Source organism: Drosophila navojoa, chromosome 6 (genome assembly GCF_054131105.1).
Source record: "Drosophila navojoa isolate 15081-1374.11 chromosome 6, UAZ_NAV_1.0, whole genome shotgun sequence".
In the NCBI taxonomy this organism is placed as follows: Eukaryota; Metazoa; Arthropoda; class Insecta; order Diptera; family Drosophilidae; genus Drosophila; species Drosophila navojoa.
In genome coordinates, this window is record NC_142894.1 from 60,151 (window position 1) to 75,380 (window position 15,230).

The 15,230-nt window shown below is 36.5% G+C and overlaps 1 protein-coding gene and 1 long non-coding RNA gene across 2 annotated transcripts in view; one reads left to right on the forward strand and one right to left on the reverse strand.

The window, feature by feature from the left end:
• The first annotated feature begins 6,295 nt into the window (after positions 1–6,295).
• Abcd1 (ATP binding cassette subfamily D) lies at positions 6,296–14,265 on the forward strand. The gene is made up of 8 exons (XM_089262842.1): positions 6,296–6,913; positions 7,357–7,455; positions 7,536–7,675; positions 10,458–10,630; positions 10,722–11,596; positions 13,770–13,859; positions 13,922–14,047; positions 14,105–14,265. The coding sequence occupies exons 1-8, from the start codon at positions 6,327–6,329 to the stop codon at positions 14,202–14,204; spliced, it is 2,190 nt and encodes a 729-aa protein (XP_089118968.1). The 5' UTR covers positions 6,296–6,326; the 3' UTR covers positions 14,205–14,265.
• Positions 14,266–14,692: 427 nt separating this feature from the next.
• The window catches only part of LOC149090911 (uncharacterized), a 148,443-nt gene continuing 147,905 nt past the window's right edge, over positions 14,693–15,230 (reverse strand). Inside the window, exon 2 of the long non-coding RNA XR_016197217.1 lies at positions 14,693–15,078. This is a non-coding gene — a long non-coding RNA (uncharacterized LOC149090911). The remainder of the gene's footprint in view (positions 15,079–15,230) is intronic.

The following is a 15,230-nucleotide window of genomic DNA, read 5'->3' on the forward strand; positions in this document are numbered from 1 at the left end:
CCGAAGTGTCTACGCCCAGTACGGGCGTGGCAAATCGAGAAAACCTTTCTACAGGATTAGAGCTAAGCTCTGCAGTTGGTAGCGCCCGACTGCGACGTTCTTACTTGTTTTTTGTTTCAAAAATACCAAAAAGTAATTAGTTATGACAGAGTCTCCCAAATAATTTTGGTGTACCTATTATTTTCATAAGTATGTACATACAGTCTGTCAAGAAACACCCATTGCCCAATGAAAATGGGATATAGGGGTATAATGTTTTTGTGAAAAAGTAGGTAACAGGCAAAAGGAGGCGTAGCAGACCCCACACAGTATATATATTCTTGATCAGGGCGACGAGCTAAGTCGATTTGGTCCTGTCCGTCTGAACGCGTCGATCTCAAAAGATATAAGAGCTGGAGACTGCAATTTTTTTAAAATATCCGTTTATAGCACGCATATCGCATATCACTAAAAAGCGAGAACTCATTCCGATATTTTTTATCGATAAAAAACCTTATCGAATATCAGTTATTAAATTATATCTGCCACATCTTTAAAGCTAGAGTCTCCAAATTTAAAATGTATATTAGATGCATATTATAAAATTTCGATTTTTGTTAAAATTTACCCCCTCCCCATCCCTATATCCACCCCCTTACCCTCATATTTGTAAAAGCCGTATTTCAAATACTAGAGACTTGCGGTTCGGAATATATATACATTTGAACATTATGATAACGTTCTGAAAGTTTCATTAAGATTGTACGTCCAGAAATTAAATTATTTAACGAATAAGTTCTCAAAATATTGCCAAAACTGCAGCGCAGCCCAAGCGCAATCGCCTGTATATGTGCGTGTGTGTGTGCTTGTGTTTGTTTGTATGTATGTGTGTGTGCTTGTGTTTGTTTTTATGCGTGTGTGTGTGCGATTTTTTTTTGAAATATCAGTTGCACGAAGGGTTCAGGGGATCTCGTAGTCGAGCAGTCTTGACTAGAGATTTCTTACTTGTTTATTAAAATAAATGTATACATTTTGATTTAAGCGTTCTCCGGGTATAACTAGCGTTGTAATAAACCGATATAAGACAAAAAATCAAGTACTAGTGGTCTTTTCGAGATACATATATGCACACATACAGATACACTCATAAACTGGTGGTCTGGCAACTAAATATATTTTCTTTAAAATATTGCGGCAAATTAATGTTAAACTAAGGAGTTGAGAAACAGAATGCGATAAATTATATTATATATAATCTAATCCTAGTTCGTTATCAGCTTCATTGATTAGGTTAATTTAAGTTTACAAATTCTTAAGACTTATCGCAATAGCTTATTTGATAATTTTCATATATAATAATCTATAAATAAAAAGAAAAAGTAAGAACGTTGCAGCTGAGCGTTACCGCCTGCAGAATACTCATTCACAGTCCATCAGCAATTTAGTAGCTACGTTTAGCTCTAATACTGTAGTAAATTCTGTTTTCGCGATTTGCCCCTACTTAGAACGAGCTAACGGTAACCTAACTGCAAAATTTGAATGCTTACGCTGAAAAAATGTGAAAATCACCGGTTATTTTTCGATATGGCACGCCCATAAAGGGGCGTAATATTGTTTTGGAGTTATCGATAGAGCAGGTTACTAGTATCTTAACGTAATTTGAATCTTGTAGGTCTCATATGTTAGCAGATATAAACTTTTGCGACTTGCCACGCCCCCTGTAGGTGGACATATAATCCTTCAAAGCTTTTTGGTCTTGGGTGGTCAAGCCGTATATATTTCCCAAATTTGAGGTCTCTAGCATTAATAGTATCCAAAATATAGGTCACTAACATCAATAGTATCCACGCCTCCAGTGGGCATAGACATATAATTATACCCCATTGAACTATTGAACCCTGTCCGTCTAAAAGATTTAAGGGTTCAGGGTATCCCCTAGTCGAGCAGTCTCGACTATAGTCTGACTTGTTTTTTCATTAATCTTTTTAAAATCATAACATTAGCTTACGTGCCTTCAGTCTTCTAGCTTTAGACGGACGGACACGACGAACATTGCACAAAACCAATATACTCATTCATTTCACTTTCGTGAATGAGTATAGCTTAAATTAGCTTGAATAATCCCTTGCGAAACAGTTGTTAGGGAACCGAACAGAAGTGAGACTCATCATAAAACAGTCGTAAAGTCCAATTCAATGTCTCAGTTTAATTGAGATTGCGAGTCAATCGACACCTTTGGTATACGTAAAGGCAATAATCGTATTAGCAAATATAGATCGAATATATAAGTGAATGCTTGACTGTTTCCCTGTACAAGGTTCGTTCTGGAAGAATAGATTGGCGGAGACCTTTGATTCAACGTAAATAAATTTATTGAAATTGAATACGATATATTTGCTTTTTTAAAACATAAAGGAGGCGTCAAAAATACTTCAAGCGTTCCAAAAATTGTGCTCCTAATAATAAGTGTATGTACATATAGAATTTTTTAAAATATAGTGATAGCAAATATTGTATATAGATATATATTTGCATTAATCTTAAATGTACCCAAATGCAGCTTCAAAGCTCCAGAATACGATATGGCGATATGACAATAGAGGACCCTCCACAGGTGTTTTGAAGAGTTAAAAAGCATTCCTCCTTTCGTTTATTATGTAAATAACAGGTATAGCCATCCATAACATTATATTTTTTGTTGGTCGGAAAAGACCAATCATATGCTCTCGAGCATAATGTTGTCATGCATCCCAATGTGCATTACTAGGGGGGGTGCGTGTTATTATATTTTTGGACCTGTTGAACATGTAATACGCTAAATCAATTATTATATCGCAAACAACTTAGCATTAACATCGAATTTTTTCCGTGATTTCACCTGCTAAGAAGCGAAAATTGTGATGCAGTTCGAAGGACACAGTGGTGCTCTGACCCTGATATTGCTCATTAGTTTCTTCTTTCATATTTGGTCGATCACTTTAGTGATTAAAAAACGAATTTATTACAATATTTACACTGCACTATAGGAAACAAGTAAGAAAACTCTACTCGAGACTGCTCGACTAGGAGATACTCTGAACCCTGCAATCTGATATTCTACTCACTCTACACTTCTTTTAGGCACACATACATACACATGCACGTATTATAACGCGCTCTGCTAACTGCTCAGTAAGCAGCGACTGCGCTTGGGCTGCGCTGCAGTGTGGGTAATATAATACGAATTTATTTGCTGAATAATTTAATTTCTAGACGTACAATCTTAATGAAACTTTCAGAACGTAAACTTAATGTTTAAATGTATGTACATACCGAAGCACAAGTCTCAAGTACTTGGTTAGTTAGGGTGAATTTAGGGGTGGGGGGAAAATTATAGCAAAAATCGAAATTATATAAAACAGACATAAGTCTACATTTAAAATTTGGAAGCTCTAGCTCTAAAGGTGTAGAAGATATAATTAAATAACTAGCTTTCAATAAGGTTTTTGATCGATCATAAAATATCGGGAGTTGTTATCGATTTTTAGTGATAAACTCGATATGCGCGTGATATACACGGACATTTTAAAAAAATTTTGAAGTTTCTAGTTATTATATCTTCTGAGATCGACGCGTTCATACATACGGACGGACGGACAGACAGACGGACAGGGCAAAATCGACTCAGCTCGTCGTCCTGATCAAGAATATATATACTTTGTGGGGTCTGCCACGCCTCCTTCTGCCTGTTACATTCTTTTAACAAAACCATTATACCCTGATTTCCCATTTTCAATGGGTTCAGGGTATAACAAGTAAGAAAGCTCTAGTCGAGACTGCTCGACTACGAGATCCCCTGAACCCTACAAGCAACTGATATTTCAAAAATAATTAGCAAACACACACGCACACACACACACACACGCATACATACAAATACACGCACACACACACGCATACAAACAAACACACGCATACACACACTCGCATATACAGGCGATTGCGCTTGGGTTACATTGCAATGTAGGCAATATAATGAAAACTTATTTGTTGAATAATTTAATTTCTAGACGTACGATCGTAATGAAACTTTCAGAACGTAATCATAATGTTAAAATGTATGTGTATACCGAAGCACAAGTCTCTAGTATTTGATATACTACTTTTACAAAGATGAGGGTAAGGGGGTGGATTTAGGGGTGGGGGGTAAATTTTAACAAAAACCGAAATTGTATAAAATTCATCTTAATATACATTTTAAATTTGGAGACTCTAGCTTGAAAGATGTAGGAGATATAATTATTTAAGTGATCTTCGATAAGGTTTTTTATCGATAAAAAAATATCGGAATGAGTTATCGCGTTTTAGTGATAAACTCGATCTGCGCGTGATATATACGGACATTTTAAAAAAAAGTTGAAGTCTCTAGCTCTTATATCTTCTGAAATCGACGCGTTCATACATACGGACGGACGGACAGACAGACGGACAGGGCCAAATCGACTCAGCTTGTCGTCCTGATCAAGAATATATATACTTTGTGGGGTCTGCCACGCCTCCTTCTGCCTGTTACATACTTTTAACAAAACCATTATACCCTGATTTCCCATTTTCAATGGGTTCAGGGTATAACAAGTAAGAAAGCTCTAGTCGAGACTGCTCGACTACGAGATCCCCTGAACCCCACAAGGAACTGATATTTCAATAATAATTAGCACACACACACGCACACACACACACACGCATACAAACAAACACACGCACACACATACACATACAAACAAACACACGCACACACACATACGCGCACATATACAGGCGATTGCGCTTGGGTTGCGCTGCAGTGTGGCAATAATTGGAGAACTTATTTGTTGAATAATTTAATTTCTAGACGTACGATCGTAATGAAACTTTTAGAACGTAATCATGATGTTTAAATGTATGTGTATACCAAAGCACAAGTCTCTAGTATTTGATATACGTTTTTTACAAAGATGAGGGTGAGGGGGTGGATTTAGGGGTGGGGGGTAAATTTTAACAAAAACCGAAATTGTATAAAATTCATCTTAGTATACATTTTAAATTTGGAGACTCTAGCTTGAAAGATGTAGGAGATATAATTTTTAAACTGATCTTCGATAAGGTTTTTTATCGATAAAAAAGTATCGGAATGAGTTATCGTTTTTTAGTGATAAACTCGATATGCGCGTGATAATTACGGACATTTTAAAAAAAAGTTGAAGTCTCTAGCTCTTATATCTTCTGAAATCGACGCGTTCATACATACGGACGGACAGACAGACGGACAGGGCTAAATCAACTCAGCTCTTCGCCCTGATCAAGAATATATATACTTTGTGGGGTCTGCCACGCCTCCTTCTGCCTGTTACATACTTTTAACAAAACCATTATACCCTGATTTCCCATTTTCAATGGGTTCAGGGTATAAAAATGGGAAACATTACTAATAATATGTACTATACATTGTCAATTCCAATTTTTGAGTACATTTGTCTCATTGTCTAATATTTCAGTGTTTTCTTGCCGTGTATTTTAGCTAAAAAATAAAAAACAATTGTTCGTATTTCGTGGAGTATAACTTACAAAAAGAGGCAATTAGTAATGAAGTTTAAATGCAAACGTATTGTCAGAACCCTCTATGAACCCTATATAAACGCTTTTGCTATTTTTTGCTCCATTTCGATAAAGTAACAAATATTATGAGTATGTTCTGAAAGTTTCATTAAGATTGGACGTCTAGAAAATAAATTATTCAACAAATAAATTCGTTTTATATTGAACACACTGCAGCGCAGCCCAAGCGCAGTCGCTGCTTACTGCGCAGTTAGCAGAGCGCGTTCTAATACGTGCGTGTGTATGTATGTGTGCCTAAAAAAGGTGCAGAGTGATTGGAATATCAGACTGGAGGGTTCTAGGTATCTCCTAGTCGAGCAGTCTTCTTACTTGTTTCATTCACTTTCGTGAATGAGTAAAAAGCGTTAAACCTATTTAAGTAAGCGGCACTGTACATACCCCAATTAAACCTTCTGGCTATTCAATTAATGTGATTTCTGGCATACCGGCAAATGTGTGATTCGAATGGCTACGCCCTTAATGGGCGGTTCAAGATGATTTGTATACTTTATAATACGAAGGTATATATTCCTCTCTAGCTTCAATGGCGACCGGACATTCTTATTTAGTTTCGCGAATGAGCATAATTATTAGCTTCCGTTAATTAGCAATAAAATGTTAGATTGTATAATTTCAGTGTAAAATCTTTAGTTTTGTCAAATATATTAACGTAAACATGTAAACCTATCTATTCTACGACTAGATATACACATAGAGATTGGATAAATGTAAATATGACAGTGTTTTCAAAATATATTGGCCTTATAGCGGAAAAATATGAACAAACTAAACTGCCAAAGCAGGCATTTAGTTATGCCCTAGTGGGTACTGCACTATTTGCATTAACCATTAAGGTAACTGTACCATATATCCGAAATGTCCAATGCATTAAGCACAACAATAAAAATGCGGGTGCACTTACACCGTCAGAGATATATGGACTGGACGAAGAATTAAAGCTCGCCGAGGCAGAGAAACTGCTGGTCGAAAAGCAATTAAAACAGAAAAACAAGCAATTACTTGAACCGGGCTTAAACAAGGAGTTTCTGAAGCAACTTGGCATGCTGGTTAGGATAATGATACCGCAAAAGTTATGCTATGAGACTGGACTTCTTACTGTCCATACATTGTGTCTCATTTCCCGGACATTCCTTAGCATTTATGTGGCAGCATTGGAAGGAGCGATTGTAAAGTTCATCGTCCGCAAAGATGTGAAACAGTTTGCACTCGTTTTACTAAAATGGTTTGGCATTGCAATACCTGCGACATTCATCAATTCAATGATACGATTTCTGGAGAGTAAGCTGTCATTAGCATTTCGGTAAGTATATACATATGAATATGTATATATATATATATATATATATATATATATATATATATATATATATATATATATATATATATATATATATATATATATATATATACTGTAATGCTGTAATGCTTAACTTATTTTCAGCGTCAGCTGAAAAGTATATATTTCAAAACTTCACATATGCAGCTTGCAGTTGAAGAAATTCTGCCATGATTACAACTTGTTAAAAATATATTTAAATATCAATCAAATCAAAACAAAAAGCTGTCCAATTTAATTTTGTAAATTATAATGTGTATGCATCAGGATAGTTGTTAATCTGTTTTCCTGTCGTTCGGATATCTGTTATCCCTTAAAGATATTCGAATGCCGAAGAAACCTTTAGTTAATATAAGTATATAGACAAATACGAAGTATATAAAAATGATATATACAACTTTGAACAGAACTCGATTGGTGCGTCATTCGTATCGTTTGTACTTCAAGAATCAAAACTACTATCGAGTATCGAATCTGGACGGACGCATCGAAAATGCCGATCACAGGTATTATATATGTACATATAATTTGTATAATTAATATTGTGCACCGTTTTTTTTTTCTTTTTTTTTTTTAATCTTTGTAGACTTACGGAGGATATTTCAGTGTTTGCCAGCTCTGTAGCACATTTGTATAGCAGTTTGACAAAACCTTGCTTCGATCTGATGTTGATTGGCTTGGCATTAATGCGCTCCTCCAGAAAGATGAAAGCCAATATCTTATCAGGCAAGTGCTATATCTCATTTCTTTTTATACCCCGAATCCATTAAAAACGTGAAATGAAGGTAATCGGTTTTGTTGAAATGTATCTAAGACACAGAAGGAGGCGTGGTAGACCCCACAAAGTATATTGTACATATATTCTTGATCAGGGCGACGAGCTGAGTCGAGTTGGCCCTGTCCGTATGTTCGAACGCGTCTCAGAAGATAGCGCGGATATCGAGTTTATCTCCTAAAATCGATAACTCATCCCGATACTGATTTTTTTATCGAGAATAATCGATACATTGATTTAGTTTTTTCAGCGCAATCACTGACCAGACAACCCATAGACTAGACATGTAGAACAAATTTTTCTACACCTCGACACTGTTAAGTTGAGGTACCACTATACTTCGTATTTGCTCGGCTCGGTCGCTGGAGGTTCCAGCAGTGAAAATGCTGCTCAATCGAAATGGTCCCGATTCCGTATAAAGCACAGCTATGTGCCATTTGTCCTACTCTCTCTCTCTCAGTCCCTCTCTCTCGCTCTCTATGGTCGCTGAAATCATCACTCTCAGCCGCGAACAAAAATTGAAATTGACGATCACAGCTCTTTCCGTTTGTGTGAAGGGTATACCGAAATTTGTAAAGCGTTTGCCACGTTCATACAAAATACTAGCTTTTTCATGATAATTTCTAAAAAGGGTATGAAAGCGTTGATGCTCATAATGAAAATATTTCCGCGATGAGCATGCACACACACACTCTCCCTTGCTACATGTACTATGAGCATTGGTATGCTTGTGTGCGAAGCTCTTTCTGCCTGTAGCAATTTTAAGTCCCCGCATTTGCATTTGGTTGATCTTGTGAAATGCTCGCATACATACATACATATGTATATATGTACATTTGATTGTGTGTACGCATGCGATGCGATGGTCACAATTATGGAATAGCACTTGTAGAAGCATTTGTTTCCCTATTTGCCATTACATGTGCGTGTGCGTATGTGCATGTGTGTATGCATGGGACGTGAACTTTGGCGTGCATGTGTGTATGCATGGGACGTGAACTTTGGCTGCCTACCTCAACTAAGAATTGTCTGAATGATTTTAGGTTCGAAATGAAGAAGCGCGCTTATACATACATACATATTTATGTAAGTAGCTGATTAACTAAAGTGACAAGTACATACATATGCCAATTCTTTTTAGAATTTTTTTTTATTGGCATGCACCTGTATATGTATGTAAATATATGAACAGGTACAAGGGATCGAAAATCTCATCCCATTTTGTATACTGAGCTTAAAAAGGTACTAAACTTTTTTTTTTAATTCCTTCTGATACCCAACCCACGATCATTAAAATTAAATCCAGGTGCTTAAATATAAGCGCGAGTTACCCGCCAGTAACTATACTACACACATACACATACAGTATGAGTTATTCGCCGGTCACAGTGCCACAAAGAATTGGCATATGTATGTATTGTATAATTTAACAAATAATTTCCCATAATGTTGCCCGCCTAAGCGCAATAGCTGATTACTGCGCAGTTAGCAGAGCGCGTACCTTTGCGTGCGTGTGGATGCACGCAGTCGTACAGTCTGGAATAGAGCTTTCTTACTTGTTATACCCTGAACCCATTGAAAATGGGAAATCAGGGTATAATGGCTTTGTTGAAATGTATGTAACAGGCAGAAGGAGGCGTGGAAGACCCCACAATGTATATATATTCTTGATCAGGGCAACGAGCTGAGCCGTCCGTCCGTATGTCGATTTCAGAAGATATGAGAGCTAGAGACTTCAATTTTTTTGTATAATCTCCGTACATGTCTATACAAATGTCCGTACACGTGCATATCGAGTTAATCCCTAAAAAAACGATAGCTCATTCCCAAAGTTTTTATCGATAAAAATTCGTATCGAAAATCAGTTATAAAACAAGTAAAAAAGCTCTAGTCGAGACTGCTCGACTACGATATCTCCTGAACCCTACAAGCAACTGATATTGCAATAATAATTAGCACACACACACACGCATACAATCAAATACACGCATACAAACAAACACACACGCATATACAGGCGATTGCGCTTGGGTTGCGCTGCAGTCTTGGCGATATTATGAGAACTTATTTGTTGAATAATTTAATTTCTAGACTTACGATCGTAATGAAACTTTCAGAACGTAATCATGATGTATGTATTAAATGTATGTGTATACCGAAGCACAAGTCTCTAGTATTTGATATACGACTTTTACAAAGATGAGGGTGAAGGGGGGATTTAGGGGTGGGGGGTAAATTTTAACAAAAAGCAAAATTGTATAAAATGCATCTTAATATAAATTAAATTTGGAGACTCTAGCTTGAAAGATGTAGGATATATAATTATTTAAGTGATCTTCGACAAGGTTTTTTATTGATAAAAAAGTATTGGAATGAGTTATCGTTTTTTAGTGATAAACTCGATATGCGCGTGATATATACGGACATTTAAAAAAAAATTTGAAGTCTCTAGTTCTTATATCTTCTGAGATCGACGCGTTCATACATACTTACGGACGGACAGACAGACGGACAGGGCTAAATCGACTCAGCTCGTCGCCCTAATCAAGAATATATATACTTTGTGGGATCTGCCACGCCCACTTCTGCCTGTTACATACATTTCAACAAAACCATTATACCCTGATTTCCCATTTTCAATGGGTTCAGGGTATAATTATATCTCCCACATCTTTAAAGCTAGTCTCTAAATTTTCTTATAACTAAATTTGTTTTTTATGTACATATTTCAAGGGCCTGCGCTATCACTCAGCGTTATTGCACTTACGGCCCATATTTTGCGTGTTGTATCACCGAAGTTTGGCCAGCTGGTATCAGAGGAAGCCAATCGATATGGTTATCTCAGACATATTCATTCACGCATAATTACAAATGCAGAAGAAATTGCGTTCTATAGCGGACATAAAGTGAGTAAGAAAAATATCTTGGAAATATACTAATATATATGTTGTTATGAATTAATTTGTATTCTAAATCCTTTTAATATTTAACAATCAGGTGGAGCTTCAGCAACTAAGGCAAGCGTATAATCGCCTTGTTAATCAAATGAATATTATATTTAGTCAAAAACTTTGGTTTATAATGCTAGAGCAATTCTTTATGAAATATGTATGGTCCGGCACAGGCATGGTGATGGTGTCTCTGCCAATATTAACAGGAACAGCTGTATCCACAACGACATCTTCATTCAACAATAAGACCATCGAAAGAACTGAGTCGAGTGTCAGTGAGCGAACCCAATACCTGACAACGGCCAGAAATCTGCTGATATCGGCAGCTGATGCCATAGAGCGTTTAATGTCTTCTTATAAGGAAATTGTAGCATTGGCCGGTTATACCTATCGAGTAGCTGGGATGCTAGACGTTTTCGAAGAGACCGCTCAAGGCATTTACAGCAAAGCCACGGTAATTGAGAATGAGGAAATAAATGGTATCATTGAGTTTCGTGACGGCAAACCCATTGCTAAGGGACGTATAATATATATCGACGATCCCGGCAATATGTCCATCAGCCTTCGAGCCGTGCCAGTCGTAACGCCCAACTGTGATATTGTTGTTCCCAGTTTGACCTTGTGTATTGAGCCGGGTGTTCATTTATTGATAACTGGTCCAAATGGATGTGGCAAGTCCAGCTTGTTTCGCATATTAAGTGGTCTGTGGCCCATCTATGCCGGCGAGCTGCACATTCCCCGTCCCTTGGAAAATAAGCCCTGCATGTTCTATATACCCCAAAGACCATATATGTCTATTGGCAGCCTTTGTGATCAAATCATATATCCAGATACTCGTGACGATATGAAACGAAAGGGTATGACCGAAAATGAATTGATGAACATTTTAAAAATGGTCTGCCTAGAGCATATTGCACAACGGTAAGTACTTATATAACTATATAACATGATTATATTTTTTAAAATTAAATAATGTATTTACCAAACGATGTGTACATATGTACGCATTGAAAATATGTAGCCTTGGACTATAATATTTTTGATTAAATGAGCAAAAGAGGTAGACTTAATAAATTATTGATCAGTTTGTGTTTGTCTATCTCTCCGTTCGCCGTACGCTATATATTTTAAACTCGGATCATATATGTCAATTTATAGTACTAAGATTTTCATAACCTGACCCCATTGAAAATGGGAAATCAGGTTTTGTGAAAAGTTTATAGCAGGCAGAAAGAAACATCGCAGACCCCATAAACTAGTATATATTTTTGATCGGGGCGACGAGCTGAGTCAGTATAGCTTTGTCCGTTTGTCTGTCCGTATGAACGCCTAGATCTCAGCAGATATGTATAAGATCTAGAGACACTATTGGCATTCGCAAACAGAGAAATACGTTAAAAAATATAATCATTATTTGATTAGTAATTCAAACAAAATGCAGGATTGAAAGTTGAGAATTACGGTATGTCCCATAGACAATCGCGATTAAAAATAGGTGTTTAACCCGAATTCGATCAATATTAATTCGAATAAAACTTTGTTTCAATAGTTTCCGGATTCGATACAAACACTATTTTATCTATTATCTTTTATCTATATATATAAGAGAGAGCTGTGAAAAGTGTTCCTACACTTATAACTCGAGATCTGCTGGACCAATTTTCATGGTTTTTGATTTGTTGGATTTGTCTCCGCTACGAGTAGGATAGTAGATCTTAAAAATACTGAAAAAATTTCACGAATACTTGAAAAACGCGATTTTTCCCTAAAGATTCAAATTTCCATTGATACTCAGTAGGCTTGATAACAGTGACAGTTTTCGGTCATGCTCTCATATTATACAAAAGTATATATATAAAAAAAACACATTTGATAAAAATAATACGCGTGAATCCAGAAGCTAAATATCTCGAAAGTTCAGGTATTTATATTACTATAAAAAATGCCGCGTCCTAGAAGATCTAATCTTTCCCGGCGGACCCATGATGCAATTAGGCAACGGAATAACGCGAGTCAATGATCTGACGAAGAACGAGAAATCGCCCGAGAAAGGCGCTGCGTTAGTACCCAGCAAAGAAGGGCCTTAGTTCGTGCTTCTCAAAGAGAGGCAGCCCGTGAAACGGCAATAAGAAATGGTTCAAAGCATTAAATCTGTGATATGTAACAAAACTTCAACTGTCTGTAAATATAAGAGTTGCATTGTTGAACGATCTATCTGCTGATGATTTCTCTGAATATCGGTAATGACCGTATTCCTGTCGACGAATCGAGTGGCTTGATTTCATTTCCTCAAAATTTGTGCAATTTCGACAAATTCAACAATTTCAACAATTTCCGAATAGTATTGCTTTCCACAAAAATACTAAATAAAGATGTGGATGACCTCAATTTTATAATTCAAAATAAAATCGTTGGTACTCTGTATATATTCAAATCTGTCGACTGTGTAACAAACGAAGAAGAAGACTAATTCCAACTGAATTTTTGAAATCCTTGGAAAAGTCTGGTTTACCACCGCACAATTTACAACTGAAGGTTGGCTCGGTAGTTATCATGCTTAGAAATTTAAACCAACCAAAACTGTGCAATGGAACGCATTTGGTGATAAGAAAACTGATGAGCAATGTGATTCACACGTCGATACTCAAAGGAAAATTTATAGATAAGGAAGTTCTTATTCCTAGGATTCCGATGATCCCAACAGATATGCCCTTTGAGTTTAAACGAATTCAATTCCCGATTCGTCTTACCTTCGCCATGACGATCAACAAATCACAGGGCCAATCTTTGACTATATGTGGCCTCAATCTAGAAAATGCGTGTTTTTCTCATGGTCAATTGTACGTAGCATGCTCACGTGTTGGCGAACCATCCGCATTATTTGTTCTTGCACCTGACCAAAAAACAAAGAATGTCGTTTATCACAAGGTGCTTGAATGAAAATCCAATTAATAAATTAATCAAAGTGTATCCCAATCTGAACAAAATAGCTTTCAACAATTTTTTACCTAGAAATAATGGATAGGACAATGCAACGTTTGCCGGGCCAGCTAGTTCTTTGATAATAGTACTGATACAACTTGTATAATTGCAGGGACAGCTTCGATGTGGTGCGTGATTGGAAAGACATTCTCTCCGGAGGTGAAAAACAACGAATGGCTGTCGCTCGTCTATTTTATCACAAGTATTAAATAAATAAATATTGTATAAATAAGTTATATATTAGAAAATATAATCTCTTTAAAGGCCACGGTATGCTCTTCTTGACGAATGCACTAGTGCAGTTTCAATAGACGTGGAAAGCTCAATATATGAAATTGCCAAGAACATGGGCATCACGCTTTTGACAATCACCCACAGACCTACCCTATGGTAAGCCGAAATTTATAAATATAATTATCATGCTATAAAAAACTTTGTATTTCTCAGGAAATTTCATACGCATATTCTTGAATTCGATGGCCTGGGAAGGTGGAAATTTAGGCAATTGGATACTAATGAAAAGCAAAAGGAAAAATTCATTCATTAATATTGACATTGACTAATTATATGTATATTGTGAATAAATGCTCTATATAACATATACATAAGTTAAGCTCTCCCACACTAGAGCACTAGTGATTGGGGACGCTGTGGTGGGTTCTTGTGAATATAAACAACTTTGTGTTCAATGGAATAATATATTTTCTTTAATTTAGTAACAAAAGATCTAAACTCTCTCTAGTCCGAATATAAACTGGCCCAAATCAGTTCTAATGATTGGGTTCTCCCCTTGAATGTCTGACTGGACTCTCCAGCCTCCTTAGATTTTCGATAGTCTTAGCTCTTCCCCATCTATATATCTGCGTCCCGCAGATCAGGGTGCATATGTCCATTATAATGATATTTATCCAATATAAATTATCCAATATAATTTTTTATTTAATATAATTATTTATACAATATAAATTGCCCAATATAATGATATTTAACCAATATAATTTTATTATCCATAGTCGATAGTTCCGGAGTCCATAAATTAGCATAAAGAGGGCCATCGATATCTACCTTCAAGTTAACTCAAAGCATTCATAGTTCCATACATTTAGTATTCATTTGTGGTTATGACGATACATCCAACATTGTAAGCGCATTTATTTCATTCCCTCTGGCATCTCGGAAATCCCTATTACCATGAATGTTCGAAACTAGGAAGGATATACCACGTGTAAAATGCTGTGGATGCTATGGGTGCTAAGGAAGTTAAAAGAGGATTATTACAATATAATTAGATGAGCATTTTCCCTCTTTTTATACCCTGAACCCATTGAAAATGGGAAATCAGGGTATAATGGCTTTGTTGAAATGTATGTAACAGGCAGAAGGAGGCGTGGCAGACCCCACAAGGTATATATATTCTTGAGCTGAGTCGATTTAGCCCTGTCCGTCTGTCTGTCCGTCCGTCCGTCTGTCCGTATGTTTGAACGCGTCGATTTCAGAAGATATAAGAGCCGTATATATCACGCGCATATCGAGTTTATCACTAAAAAACGATAGCTCATTCCGATACTTTTTA